This window comes from Euleptes europaea, unplaced genomic scaffold (assembly GCF_029931775.1).
Source record: "Euleptes europaea isolate rEulEur1 unplaced genomic scaffold, rEulEur1.hap1 H_1, whole genome shotgun sequence".
In the NCBI taxonomy this organism is placed as follows: domain Eukaryota; kingdom Metazoa; phylum Chordata; class Lepidosauria; order Squamata; family Sphaerodactylidae; genus Euleptes; species Euleptes europaea.
Genome location: NW_026612049.1, coordinates 450,997 through 464,408, shown reverse-complemented (window position 1 = coordinate 464,408; position 13,412 = coordinate 450,997). Strand labels below are relative to the sequence as shown.

The window sequence follows — 13,412 nt, the reverse complement described above, 5'->3', positions numbered from 1 at the left end:
GAACTGAGAGACAACGGGGGCGGAGGGACTGAGAGGTAAGAGCACAGACAGATATATGGATGGGGAAATAAAACGAGGGAGAGAAACAGATGCTAGTACAGATCTGTAGTGACCACACCAAGAAAAAACAATGTGTACAATGTAGTACAAAGAAAAAATGCAGTATGGAGAAACAGGGTTAACAGAGAGGTGTTTAGCGAGAAAAGAGAGTGTGTGCTATGGGAAAAAATATGGAGTTGAACAAGAATAAAGAAAATGGAATCATCAAGATAAGATTCTAATGCGCTATCTTTTCTCTGCTTAAGTTAGTGGCACAACCTTCTCTTGGATAAATAAAAGTATAAAAGTAGCCCTCAAAGTGATTTAACTGGTGCTCCCTTGATTGGTTAGGGAAAAATGCTTGAGAACACAACCTGCTTTGTCAATAATGATATACTGAAAGGCAACAATAATGAATGCAGGGACTGAAGTAGCTTTAAAACAGATGATCAAGGCTTAAAAAATTAGTGCTTTGAACTCAAAGGACTAGTGATTATGTAAATAAATAATATACCCTATTGCCTGAAAACCCAATAAATTCTAGAAGCCGAAGTATTCTTCCTGGTAAAAGGGACAACATCTGTAACAAAGGAGAAACGAATTGCCCATCAATTTTTTTAGCCTTAAAAACTAAACACCAAAACAAAGGAAAATCCACACTGGATTTTTAAAACTCGAAAATACTTCCAGTATAACATTCATCATCATCATTTTATTTACTGCTCAAAGACCAACAGGTCACAAGCAAAAAGAAAAATAGTATATAAATTAACAACTAAATAACTAAAATAATATATAACATTTCATTTCATTTTTTTTATTTTTAACTATATCAGAATACAAGTTAAAAATTATTTCAAAAAGATAATACCATTTAATGCCATAGACAAGAATTCTGCAACCGCCACGGACACATTTGGATCAACATCTGTTAGCAACTTACCTACAAGCTCTTGCTTTGTATCAGAGCTCCATTTTTAATATACCTATAGATCCATTTCTGGCGGGCCACTTTATATTTCTTACAAATGATGAAAAAGTGCCAAATGGTATCTAGGTCCCCTGAGTTACAATCGCAAAATCGACTTGAGAAGGGGAGTATAACGTTCAGTATAACATTTAGATAACTAGTACTGAGTTCAGTTAAATTTAATACAATAAAGTTGTAAATTTCAATGGAAACATTTACTTTAAAAATGATAGCACCACAAACCATATTTTATGTTGCAAATGATGTATCATAGCTGGCTTATAGTTTGGAGTCAAAGACACATACCAAATTGAATGCTCCTATTCCTAGTTGCACACCCCCTTCAAACTGGTAGTAGGTTTCATTCGTGCCTTTGCTATCCTGCGTCATCTGTAGAACTTGATGACATTCTCTTTTGATTTGAAGAGAGAGAGAAAGTTTTCCAATTAAATGTAATGATGGGAAGCGCATGAATAAAATAGACAATAATGTACAAATTCTAAAATTTAACCTGCATCGTTATAAATTTAATGCAATTACTTCATTACTCATCAAGTAATACAATCTAGCCTGGCCTAACTGTAGTGTTTATTGTATTACATTCTTATTACAGTAAAAGCTTTGTTATCTGGCAGTTGGTTATTCAGAATGCTCAGTTAACCAGAAATGCCAAGAGGGCAAGCTCCCCCTTCCCCAGCCACCATACTCCATGTCTTCAGGCACACACACACACTTCATTTCTGCCTTTCCAGCCAGTCTGCTTGATGCCTCTGACCACTGACGTGCTTCAGACACATGGTGCTACCCATTAATGTCATCTTTGGGTACCTCCCTCCCACCCAGCCTATCTCAAGCCACTGGGAGCTGGCTCTGCTGGAGGGTTCCTGGACAGCTGGCCCACTTCTCTGGCTGCTGCATTAGATGGCTAAGGTGGAAAGGTCCCCCAGACATGGGGGCTGTCACAATGTAGTTGCAATGGGTGGGGGTTGTATGCTACAAATTCCTCTGGGTAGGGGCAAGGGACAGCAGTAAGCTGAATATCCAGTACATTTGATTAACCAGCAACCCCCATGACTGCAGGGTAACAAAAGATTTTACTGTTTTTATCCAGTATAGCAACATCAATTTGCATGGCATCTTGATGAAATTACATCTCATCAACACCCCCTCAGTAACCTGTGTAAAAGTCATAACATTGGGAGGGGAGAATTAAATTTTGATGGTCACAGACTTTTAGTATAATGTAGTTGTAAAACTATTTTAACAAGTGGCTCCTCCAGCTCAGTCTCAATTAGGATTCATTCCATCTTTAATGCAGCACTTTTACTTCAACAATCTTCTTTCAAACTTCAAGGAGCAGAAGCCAAGGATTAAAGGAAGAATGCGTCTCCCCATTTCCCAGGTGACAAAAAGGGGAGAAAGGTTCAAAGTCCCATGAGAATGCAAACCTCTGCAACCCTGACAAGCAGAGACCCAGGGGAAAGCATGCACATGTGCTGCAACATGAACAACAAAGCAACAGAAGCCCCATTAAAACTAGCTGAAAAAATTAAAAACTATAAACAAAATTTAAAGACTATAAACATAAAATCTTCAGCAAGCAAAACAGAAATTTTAATGGTTTTCTATTGCAGTGAAGTGATTAACTCTTCTGTGTAATGGGGGAAGGGAATAAAAAGCCATTTAAAGTCAGTCCTTTGTGTGCCAAAACATTTTTAAATGGGTTCTGGCACACAAACAATTAATTCTGAAGTGGTTTCTATATAATACAGATTGCACACGAGCACTCACAGCACCATGGAAACAACAAAAATTAGAAACTCTTTCAAAATCAGTCTTTTGTATGGGAAAAGCTCAAAACTTGTTTTGTTTCTCTTTTGCAACACACAGTCATGGTCTTCCTGAATTATGTGGTCACAGAGGTGCACAGCTATGAAACCTTTTAGACAATATTTTTCCCAGAGTCTGTGGTTTACTAAGACACCTGGAAACAATTTAATACAACAAAAACTGTTAAGTTCTCAGACTGTTCAATGGATCTCACAAAGACTGGGTTTGATACAAACAGCAGTCTGATAGGACCAAGATTTGATAGTACACTACTATAATTTCACCATAATGTTAGTTTTAATTGGTTCAAATTCAGCTGAAAATCCAGCAAAGGGCAGAAAATACTGGAATATTAATAGCTACCTAGGAAAAGGTCCTTCCTGAGTTGTGGTAGAATGCCAATGGAATTTTATTTATTCATTTAGGAATTTTATCATATTTCTCCAAAAATGTACTCAAAGTGGTTTACAAGAAGATCTAGTAGAGTATTAAAAAAAATGCAGCATATTTTTAAAGTACAGTTTTTTTGAAAGGTTAGCAGAGAACTCACCAAAAAAGCAAAGGTTCAAGCAGCAGAACTAAATTGCCTAGTTGCAATTAAAAGCAGCATAGAACCGAATAAAAGCAACTCCAGTCATGCTACAATATATTAAAAGCAGTATAAATTTTCTAAAAGATCCTGAATCAGCCCTGAACCACAAAAGGAATTTCAGAAAAGAGAAGTTTTATGATTTCACCAGATGGCCAACAATGAAGGGGACAGATGTACAGTATCTCTGTGGAGGGGGAGTTCCGCAGCTTGGTAACCACATGTGAAAAAGACTTGTCATGAGCACCCTCCAGCCTCCCCTCTGACAAGGTAGCCTTCTGCACACAGAACATGCCTGGATAATATTAACACCTAGGCAGGTTCATATCAGTGAAGTTAGTTCTTCAGGTACTTTAGATCTAAAGTGTGTACGGCTTTAAAAGATAGAGACTACCAACACTCTAAAATTTAAGCCATGAAATAAAAGCTTGAGCCATGAGATAAAAGTTATATTACAATTGATTGTAATTTGTATAGATGCTGGTCTTTGACTGTAACAATAAAGACTGAATAGACAAAGATGGCCCAGTGCTTGAAGGATAATAGGATTGAATTAGCTGAGCAGTATAAAGAAAGTAAGACTTGAGCATGAGAATCTGAGGGCACAGGAACTGCTAGTTCTCCTGATCTTATACACACCAGTCAGTCACAATAGGGCATGGCAAACCTAAGAGCTGAGGAAAGTCCACACAGGAAACTAGAGCTGCAAACACAAAGAAAAATTTGAGGCCCAGAGAAAGGTACATAAGCCCCACAAGCAGCATATCCAAAGAAGAGTGAAGAAGACTGCAGGAGAAGGTACACCAACATGCCTTAGAGCCTCAGAGTTTACTGACAGAGCTAAAAAAAGCTAAATACATCACACCTTTTTTCTCTGCGGTCTTCCTTTGTACCTTGGAGAGAAGCAGCTCCAAAACATCCACGCTGCAGCAACGAGCAAGCCCTGAAATCCAGATAAGTAATGATCTAAATGCCTTTGATTCTACAAGCCCTGAGGATGAATGTCAGAGGTAGAAACTGCTAGAAAGAGTGAGATCAGTTGCCTTAAAATTTTGTTGTAGTGTGGTTGGTCCTGCTGAGGACTGGGGCCAAGGAAAGTAGGAATTGTCAAGAGAATGATGCCGGGCAAGCGAAGATAAAGGATATCAGTCCCTTCCTAATCACATAAGTATCAGTGAATTCCCCGAGCAATTCTGTACAACTCTGAGCATTCCCATCTGGAATGGGGCAAGGGAAAAATCTGAGCCTTGTATACTTCAGCATTTTTCTGTGTGTGTAGGGGAAGATGTTTTCGTGGGAGTTCTTCAACAGTTTGGTGAAGAACCCGATAAATTTTAGAAACATGCATGCTCATACACCTATATTTTGCTCTGATGCTGATGATGAGTTGACACCAGTTCTTTAAATGTTACTGATATAGTTAGTGGGATCAAGAGGGAAAATCTTCTAAAGTGACTAATCCAAGGAGAAATCCTATTGTCCATCCCACTGAATGCATAAACCCTAATGATCTTTATACTTGTGGGGGTTAAACTGAGGCCCAGATTTCTAGTGGCACAAATCAAACACTGCAAGCTGAAGGTTTTAAACAAGAAAGTGAACCTTGTACAATTGCAAAGCTTGCAGTTAACTCACATAAACAACTCTGTTTCTCATGTACCTGTTCATGAGAAGCTATATAACCCTGATGGAGAAGACAGTTTTAAAAAAGGAATAATCTAGGGAACTGATTCTGGACCTGACCTGATTTTGGAAAACGATGTGACTGAAGTAAATGGAGGAACAGATCTGCTATACAAAAATCCTAAACAGAAAGGGACAAACTAGCTTCCTAAGTTCCATTCTGAACTAAAAACTGCTAAGTAACTACTGTATTTTCATCCACAATTGCAGAAGGTTTGGGGAGAGGCCATGGCTCCAGAGTATCTGCTTTGGATGCAGAAGGTCTCAGGTTCAGATTCTGGCATCTTTAGTTCAAAGAAGGATCAGGTAATAGATTATGTGAAAGATCTCTACCTTGGACCCTGGAGAGCCACTGCCAGAGTAGACAATATTGACCTTGATAGGCTAGTGGTCTGACTCTGTATAAGGCAGCTTCATGTGTTCACAGTGAAGTTAAATATGGAGTATTTTTCTACAAGCACTATCTTGCTTTACAGATGTTATAGCAACATTTGTTGTGTTTGTCAACAGTCTTCTTAGGTCTATTTCTTCTTTCCCATCCCCTGGACAACAAGAGGTTTTTAGCAGGAGGATAATCCAAGACAACTGCATGCTGAACTTTATATCTTTACTCTGTTCTAGATTAGAAAAAAAAATTTCCTTCCCCCCCCCATCACAAACAAACTTTTTGTGGAGATTACACATTCCTCCTGTAAAAGGTGTGTGTGTATGGGGGGAGGGAATATTGTGGTGAAATGGCATCTTACCCCATAGGAAACCTGCAGAAATGTTGGTAGCTGCATGGGAAAAGTCAAAAGGTCCTTCTAGAATTTTAGTTAAAATATTTATACCCTACCTTATATCTCCATACTTAAGGCAGCTAACAAGGCAATAAATTGCAACCACATCAAAACAAATAACAGCCCATATGTAAGATAAAAACAACACACAAAAACAATGCACGTGTCATGCAATCAGTGGAATCCAGAGGAGAGACCAAAACTTCTGGAGGATCCCAGCAGGTAGAGGGGAAGGGTCTCAATAGGAATGGATCCCTTAAGAAGAAACATCATGGAGGACTATAGGATAGAACATGGAAACTAAATATGGTTTACATTTTGAGCCATGAAATGAGGGAACAATTACATTCTGGTAATATCATGTTTAGCTATCCACTGATTTGTTGCCATCATTATGGATGTTAGATTCAAGGACATTCAGATGACTTTATTTTCTGCTTGTTATCTATTGCTCAGAATGTTGTAACTAGTATTTTGTTTGTTCAAAATTTTCTGTTCTTTTTGTAAGTCAATATGGTTAAGTAAAAACTAAATTTTATCCTTCTTAACACTTTGTGGTCTTTTCTGCAATTCTACATAAAAACCTCCCTTGGTCTACACTATCCAGGGAATTAAGGGAAACTCTGAATCCCCACTCGTGCCATAGAAGCTCACTGGGTGACCTTGGGCCAGTCACATTCTCTCAGCCTAAATTATTTCACAAGATTGTTGTGAGGATAAAATGGAGGGGAGGAGAATTATGTGAGCTGCCTTGAGACCCCATTGGGGAGAAAGGTGGAGTACAAATGAAGGAAATAAATAAGACTTCCAAGAAAAGCCAGTCTCCCAAGATTTTGCTTCATGTTTACTGTAAATAGTCATAAAAAGTTAGGAGAACTGTGGAGGGGTGAAAGTAATTGATAGGACTAAAGCTGAGTGTAAGGGCAGAGAGACAAGAGGCAAGGAAATTGAGGTCTTTAATGGTAATTGAGGTCTTTAATGGTCTGTGCTGGGTAAAGAAGCAAACAGGAAGCAAGGATTAAAGAGGAATGTTGAAAGAAGTAGATGATTTTGGCAACAGAATTCAGGATTAAAATGACAGAGAAGAGGTATCACAATAGATGGTTAGAGAGGAAACTTTTGCAATAGTCAAGACAGGAAAGGACCAGAATATGAACAATATTTTTGCTGTTGGTATAGATAATAAGATACACATTTTTGTAGTGTTGTATGGGAAGAAGTGAAAAAAACCAAGGCTTCATGCCTGATCCAGGATAATAGTGTTGTCAGTGGATAAGAAAGTATACAAGTAGGGGAAGCCTTGAAAGAAGAGAAAATTATCTGGGTGTCATTAGTGTACAGGCGGTAATAGAACTCATGGGATTTGATGAGGTCATCTAGGGACAGAACACAGAGCAAGTCAGAATAGCAGAAGACCACACATAGACCTCTGAGAGACGCCAATGCAGCTGGGAATGAAAAGGAAGAATTTCCCCTGTGAAAACATTAAAGGAGAGAAGAGGCAGGTGGGACAAGTAACAGCTAAAGCAGTGGCATGGAGTCTGAGGACATGAATTTAGCAGAAGATCAATAGACTCAAAGGCAACAAAAGTTGAGGATAAACAAATAGGGACATATGGATTTGGTATTGAGACTGTCAGTGATTTGGTAAAGGTCAGTTTCAGTGGAGGACAGTAGCCAGATTGTAAAAGGTTAAGCAGGAGTTGGAGGAAAGAAACCAAAACAGCGGCAGTAAGTGCATACTCCAGGAGTTTGGAGGCAAAAAGCAGAAGAGAAATTAGATGGTATTTGGGAGGCAGAATGGGTCTCAAGGGAAATATTTTTGACAATGGAAGGCTTCTTGTATTTCTGAATGCAGCATGAGCAGGAAGAAAGGAATAGGCAGATTCTGTGCTTTAGAGATATGAAAATGGTAGGGATTTAGAAACTAGGACCTGGGAGAGGATAAAGGGAGTAGTTAAATAAGGATAAAACAAAATTGCACTTACCTGTAACTGTTGTTCATCTAGTAGTCTTCTGTGCAGGCACACATTAGGACTGCGCATGCGCAGGCCAGCCATGGATAGAGATTTACTAGCTTCTAGAAAGATCGAAACTGGGAGCGTCCCCCTCCCCTTTGCTCATGTAACCTTCCCACCCAAAGTCATATGACGATGGGGGAGGGAGCGCTCCTCCCTCCATTTCTCCTACCTGCCGCCACGGAAACCATCTCCAGAGGTTTTGAGGAGAAGGTCCCACAGCAGGGAAGGAGGGAGGGATGTGTGCCTGAACAGAAGACCACTAGATGAACAACAGCTACAGGTAAGGGCAACTTTGTTTTCATCTGTGTGGCTTCTGTGCAGCCCCACATTGGGAGAGTAGCAAGCTCGCTTACCAGGAGGTGGGTGTGGGACAAGTCACCAAAACAATGACTGCAGAATGGCTCGTCCCATCGCTGCTTCCCTGGTGTCCACATTAACTGCGCAGTGCTTAATGAAAGTGGACAGAGTGGACCAGGTCGCGGCCTGACAGATGTCCTTGAGGTCCATTCTAGAACTGAAGGCAGTGGAAACAGCATAAGCCTGAGTGGAGTGTGCTTTGATCATAGGTGGACATTTGACGTGGGCATTCTCGTAGGCCAATCTAACAGCCGAGGAAATCCATCTGGACAAGGTCTGAGATGTTGCACACTGGCCCTTATGTTGACCACTAAAGCAAATAAATAAATTGTCATCCACCCTGAAGTCAGTTGTCCTTTTTAGATAAAACAAGAAGGCCCTGCTGACATCCAAGGAATGCAGGGCTCTGTCAGCATCCAACTTGACGTCTGGGAAAAAAACAGGGAGGATGATGACTTGGGACAGGTAAAATGGCGATACCACGTTCGAAAGGAAAATGAGGCTAAATTTAAGGACCACACAATCCGCGTGAAACTTAGTAAAAGGAGGGCGGTAACAGAGTGCAGCGGGGTTGATTACCCTCATGGCCGAAGTGATGGCCACTAGAAAGGATGTTTTGTATGACAAAAGGGACAAGTCACATGTGGCCATAGGTTCAAATGGGTGTTCCATCAACTGCGTTAACACCAAGGATAAACTCCACTGGGGAATAGGCGGAGACACAGGAGGGTAAAGGTTGGCTAGACCTTTCAAAAATTTCTTTGTGTGCAGGTGAGAAAACACCATACCTGAATCCAAATCAACATGAATAGCTGAAATAGCTGAAAAGTGAACTTTAATGGAAGAGTTCGAAAGTCCAACATCCTTGAGGGACAACAAATAATCAAAAATATTTGTCAGGGAACACTTATCAGGGATGAGCCCATGCAGTAAAACGTTTCCACTTTGAAGCATACAATTTTCTAGTGGAGGGCCTAAGAGAATGGAGGGGGATCTCCGTTACTCTGTCAGACCAGACGTTCAAACCTGTATCCTCCATGCTGCTAGACGCAGGTTGGGCAGGTTGCAAACGTTCCCCGTGAGCAGATCGTTGTTCGGGGGAAACAACACGTAGTTCCCCTTGGCCAGAGTCATGAGAGCCGCGAACCAGGACCTCCTGGCCCAAATGGGGACTATTAGAATGCAGTTGGACCTGTCTGACTTTATCTTGGCTATGACCCTGCTCAAGAGGGGGAACGGGGGGAAGAGATAGAAGAGATCCCCCAACTATCACAGTTGGAACGCATCCCCCATCGAACTGGGGCCTATGGCCGCCCTGGAGCAAAAACTCTGGCAGACTGTGTTGTCGTGAGTCACAAAGAGATCAATGTGAGGGGTGCCCCACATGTCGAAAATCTGCTGAAGATAAGCCCGGTTCATGCGCCACTCGTGAACATTGTCCATACGATGACTGAGAGCGTCTGCCAAAACATTGCTTTTTCCGGCGATGTGAATTGCCGTGAGGGTGACGTGATGAGATATGGCCCACTCCCAGATCCTGACGGCCTCCATGCAAAGCGAAGTGGACCCTGTGCCGCCTTGCTTGTTTATATAATACTGGGCGGTCGTGCTGTCCATAGTGACTTGCACCAGGTGTCTCTCCACGGTCCCTGCAAAGGAACAGAGAGCAAGCCTGATAGCACGCAGTTCAAGCAAGTTTATATGCAAGGCAGACTCAGCACTCGACCAAACCCCTTGAGCCTGGAGGCTCCCCAACCCAACAAGGAGGCATTGGTAAAAAGATGAATTTGGGGCCTGTGTGTGCGAAATGGTACCCCCCCCCCCCCAAGAAAGATTAGATTCCAATGACCACCAATTTAGGGACTTGATCACAGACCTGGGTATAGACAGTTTCTTATGCTGCAGGTTGATGTTGTGACTAAAAGTGCGCAAAAACCAATTTTGTAGCACACGCATATGCAAACGAGCGAAGGACACCACAGCAGTTGTAGAGGCCATCAGGCCTAACAGTTTCTGCACCTTAAGGGCTGTCTGATACCTATTACCAGAGAACAAATGCACCAATTTCTGGATGGATCTAATGCGTTGGACCGGAAGGTAGGCCCTGGCTCGAACTGAGTCCAGACGGGCACCAGTAAACTCAAGGGACCTTGTAAGGCACAATTGGGATTTGGAATAGTTTACTAACAGACCCAGGTTTTCGAGGGTGGATGTAACTATAGATACATGATCCAGGAGAGTCTCAAGGGAATTTGCCACCATGAGCCAATCATCAAGGTATGGGAAAATCACCTACCCCTTTAGGGCTAAGTAAGCAGTAAAGGAACATTAAGGGAGAATAAAGCAATTGCTGAGAAACTAAATGAATTCTTCTCATCTGTCTTCACTGTTGAAGATACAGGGCAGATTCCTTCTCCTGAACAGAGATTTTGGAGAGGGGAAAATGAGGAACTGAGGCAAATAGTGGTAACAAGGCAGGAAGTCCTAGAACGTCTAGACAAACTGCAAACTAACAAGTCACAGGGACTAAGATTCATCCTAGAGTTCTTCAAGAACTCAGATGGGAAATTGCTGAACCTCTAACAAATATATGTAATATGTCCCTTCGATCAGCCTCTGTACCAGAGGACTGGAGAATGGCCAATGAAACACCCATTTATACAAAAGGTTCCAGAGGGGACCCAGGAAATTACAGGGCAGTTAGCTTAAAGTCTGTTCCGGGTAAACTGGTGGAAAGCATTATTAAAGATAGAATTGTCAAGCATATAGATGGGCAAGGTCTGCTGGGCAAAACCCAACATGGCTTCTGTAAGGGTAGGTCCTGTCTCACTAACCTATTAGAGTTTTTTGAAAGTGTCAGTAAGCATGTGGACAGGAATGAGCCTGTGGAAATTGTGTATTTGGATTTCCAAAAGGCTTTTGACAAAGTCCCCCATCAAAGACTGCTAAGCAAACTTCATAATCACGGGATAAGAGGACAAGTCCTCTTATGGATTGAGAGCTGGCTGAAAAATAGGAAGCAGACAGTAGGAATGAATGGTCAGTTCTCACAATGGAGGGATGTGAGCAGTGGGGTGCCTCAGGGATCTGTGTTGGGACCGGTGCTTTTCAACCTGTTCATCAATGACCTGAAGTTGGGGTTGAACAGCGAAGTAGCCAGATTTGAAAATGACACCAAATTATTTAGGGTGGTTAAAATAAAATCAGACTGTGAAGTGCTCCAGAAGGATCTCTACAAACTGGGAGAATGGGCATTAAAATGGCAAATGAGATTCAATGTGAGCAAGTGTAAAATGATGTATATTGAGGCAAAAAAAATCCCAACTTCACATATACACTGATGGGATCTGTGCTGGCAGTGACAGACCAAGAAAGGGATCTTGGGGTGGTAGTGGATAGCTCGATGAAGATGTCAACCCAGTGTGTGGCTGCTGTAAAAAAGGCAAATTCCATGCTGGCCATAATTAGATGAGGAATAGAGAATAAAACTGCTGATATCATACTGCCCTTGTACAAATCTATGGTGAGACCACACTTGGAATACTGTGTACAGTTCTGGTCACCACATCTAAAAAAGGATATTACAGAGCTTGAGAAGGTGCAGAAAAGAGCAACCAAAATGATTAGGGGACTAGAGCAACTGCCCTATGAGGAGCAGTTAAAACGCTTAGGGCTGCTTAGCTTGGAAAGAAGGAACAGCCAAGGGGGCGGGGAGAGCGGCCGCGGCCAGGGAAGGAGGCCTGAGGGGGAAAAGATCCGCCCAGGGCCAGGCGAGCCCCAGGGAGGCGGAAGAGTGAGGATGGGGCAAAGACGAGGCCCCTGCACTCTTGGGAAACTCTCCAGCCAAGGAGAGATAGGGGGTAAGGGAGGAACCTTTATAGCCTCAGGTTGAGGTGCGGGTAGGTGGGGCTACCCAAAGGGGGGAGGATATAAAACAGAGGGGATGGAGGCCAATCAGGCTGGCTGGCTGTCTACTGACCCCGGTATTGACTGGGAGTTACCGAGCTGGCCAGCTCAGGGGAGTAAAGTTCTTCATCCTCCTCTGAGTGGTCTGAGGCCAAGGAGATCCTCTCTGCCAAAACCCCGACAACCCCAACATGCACCCAAGCGAGGGAGACCCCTCTTGAGGGGGCAGCCCTACGGTCGGGGGCGCGACAGGTTTAGATCCTCAGGTAAGCCACTAGAGATTCTATCCCATAAGGAGTACTGGTAGTGTGCCATGACCGCCAGAAAACTGGAGATTCTCAAAGCAATGGCACTAGAGGTGTAACCTTACAGCCCAGGGAATCTAGCTTGCGGCCCCCTCTGTCTTGGGGTGAGGAATGTGAGCCCGACCTATACTTCCCAAGTAGTGCCTCAACCACCATAGAAATTGGAGGGGGATGGTGGTAGAGAAATTCTTCCCTTTCACGTCTAATCTTCTACAAATTCTCAACCTTTTTAGTTGAGGAGGCAACAGACACTGGTTTAAACCCAATTAGCATTGGCAATATCTAGGATACTCTAAATCATAGGGAGGGCCACAGGGCCCGCGTCTGGTGAATGGAGAATGTCCATAATAGTGTCCACAGGGCCAGAGTCATCCACCCTATAATCAATGTTCAAAGCCCTTGCCTTGCAGATGAGCTGCTTGGCATACAGCTTAACATCTCCTGTGGGGGAGATAGGTTTCGTATCCCCCACCACATCGTTGGGAGACGGTTGAGAGGTCTGTGACTCGACGTGGAGTCCTGCAGTACACTACCATCAGAGACAGTGACTGGTGAAAGGGAAAGTGCCAGTAGTGTGGCACCGGCTCGACCCCGATGGCGTTTGGCAGCTGAAGAGGACAAAGGGTATTGCCTGGAGCTGTCCCAGCATCGAGGACTGTCCCGGCGCCGAGGACTATGAGGAGAGTGTTGATGCCAATGACAGGAACAGGGTGATCGACTACAACGAGAGCATCGGTAATGCTTGCGCCAAGATTGGGCAGAAGATGAACGACTCTTTGGTGTCTGGATGTGGAGCCTTTGCCGTCGTCCAAGGAATATGAAGAATAACTCCTCAACGAGCGATATCTCCTCCTCGGTGAGCGGTGGCGAGGATGATAGCGTTGATCCAGGGAGTTGCGGTGGTGCCTCTCTTGGCGCCGAGAGGAGGAGCGG

General features: G+C 43.0%; 1 protein-coding gene across 4 annotated transcripts in view; it reads right to left on the bottom strand.

The window, feature by feature from the left end:
• The window catches only part of LOC130492897 (tetratricopeptide repeat protein 39B-like), a 68,414-nt gene that overhangs the window by 26,490 nt on the left and 28,512 nt on the right, over positions 1-13,412 (bottom strand). For 3 of the 4 annotated variants that reach the window (XM_056866662.1, XM_056866663.1, XM_056866665.1), the window contains 3 exons: positions 4,294-4,371; positions 1,316-1,421; positions 554-619 (listed from right to left, as the gene is read on the bottom strand). In XM_056866662.1, the coding sequence (XP_056722640.1) occupies positions 554-619; positions 1,316-1,421; positions 4,294-4,371 (250 nt within the window). The remainder of the gene's footprint in view (positions 1-553; positions 620-1,315; positions 1,422-4,293; positions 4,372-13,412) is intronic. The other variant, XM_056866664.1, reaches the window with a different exon arrangement.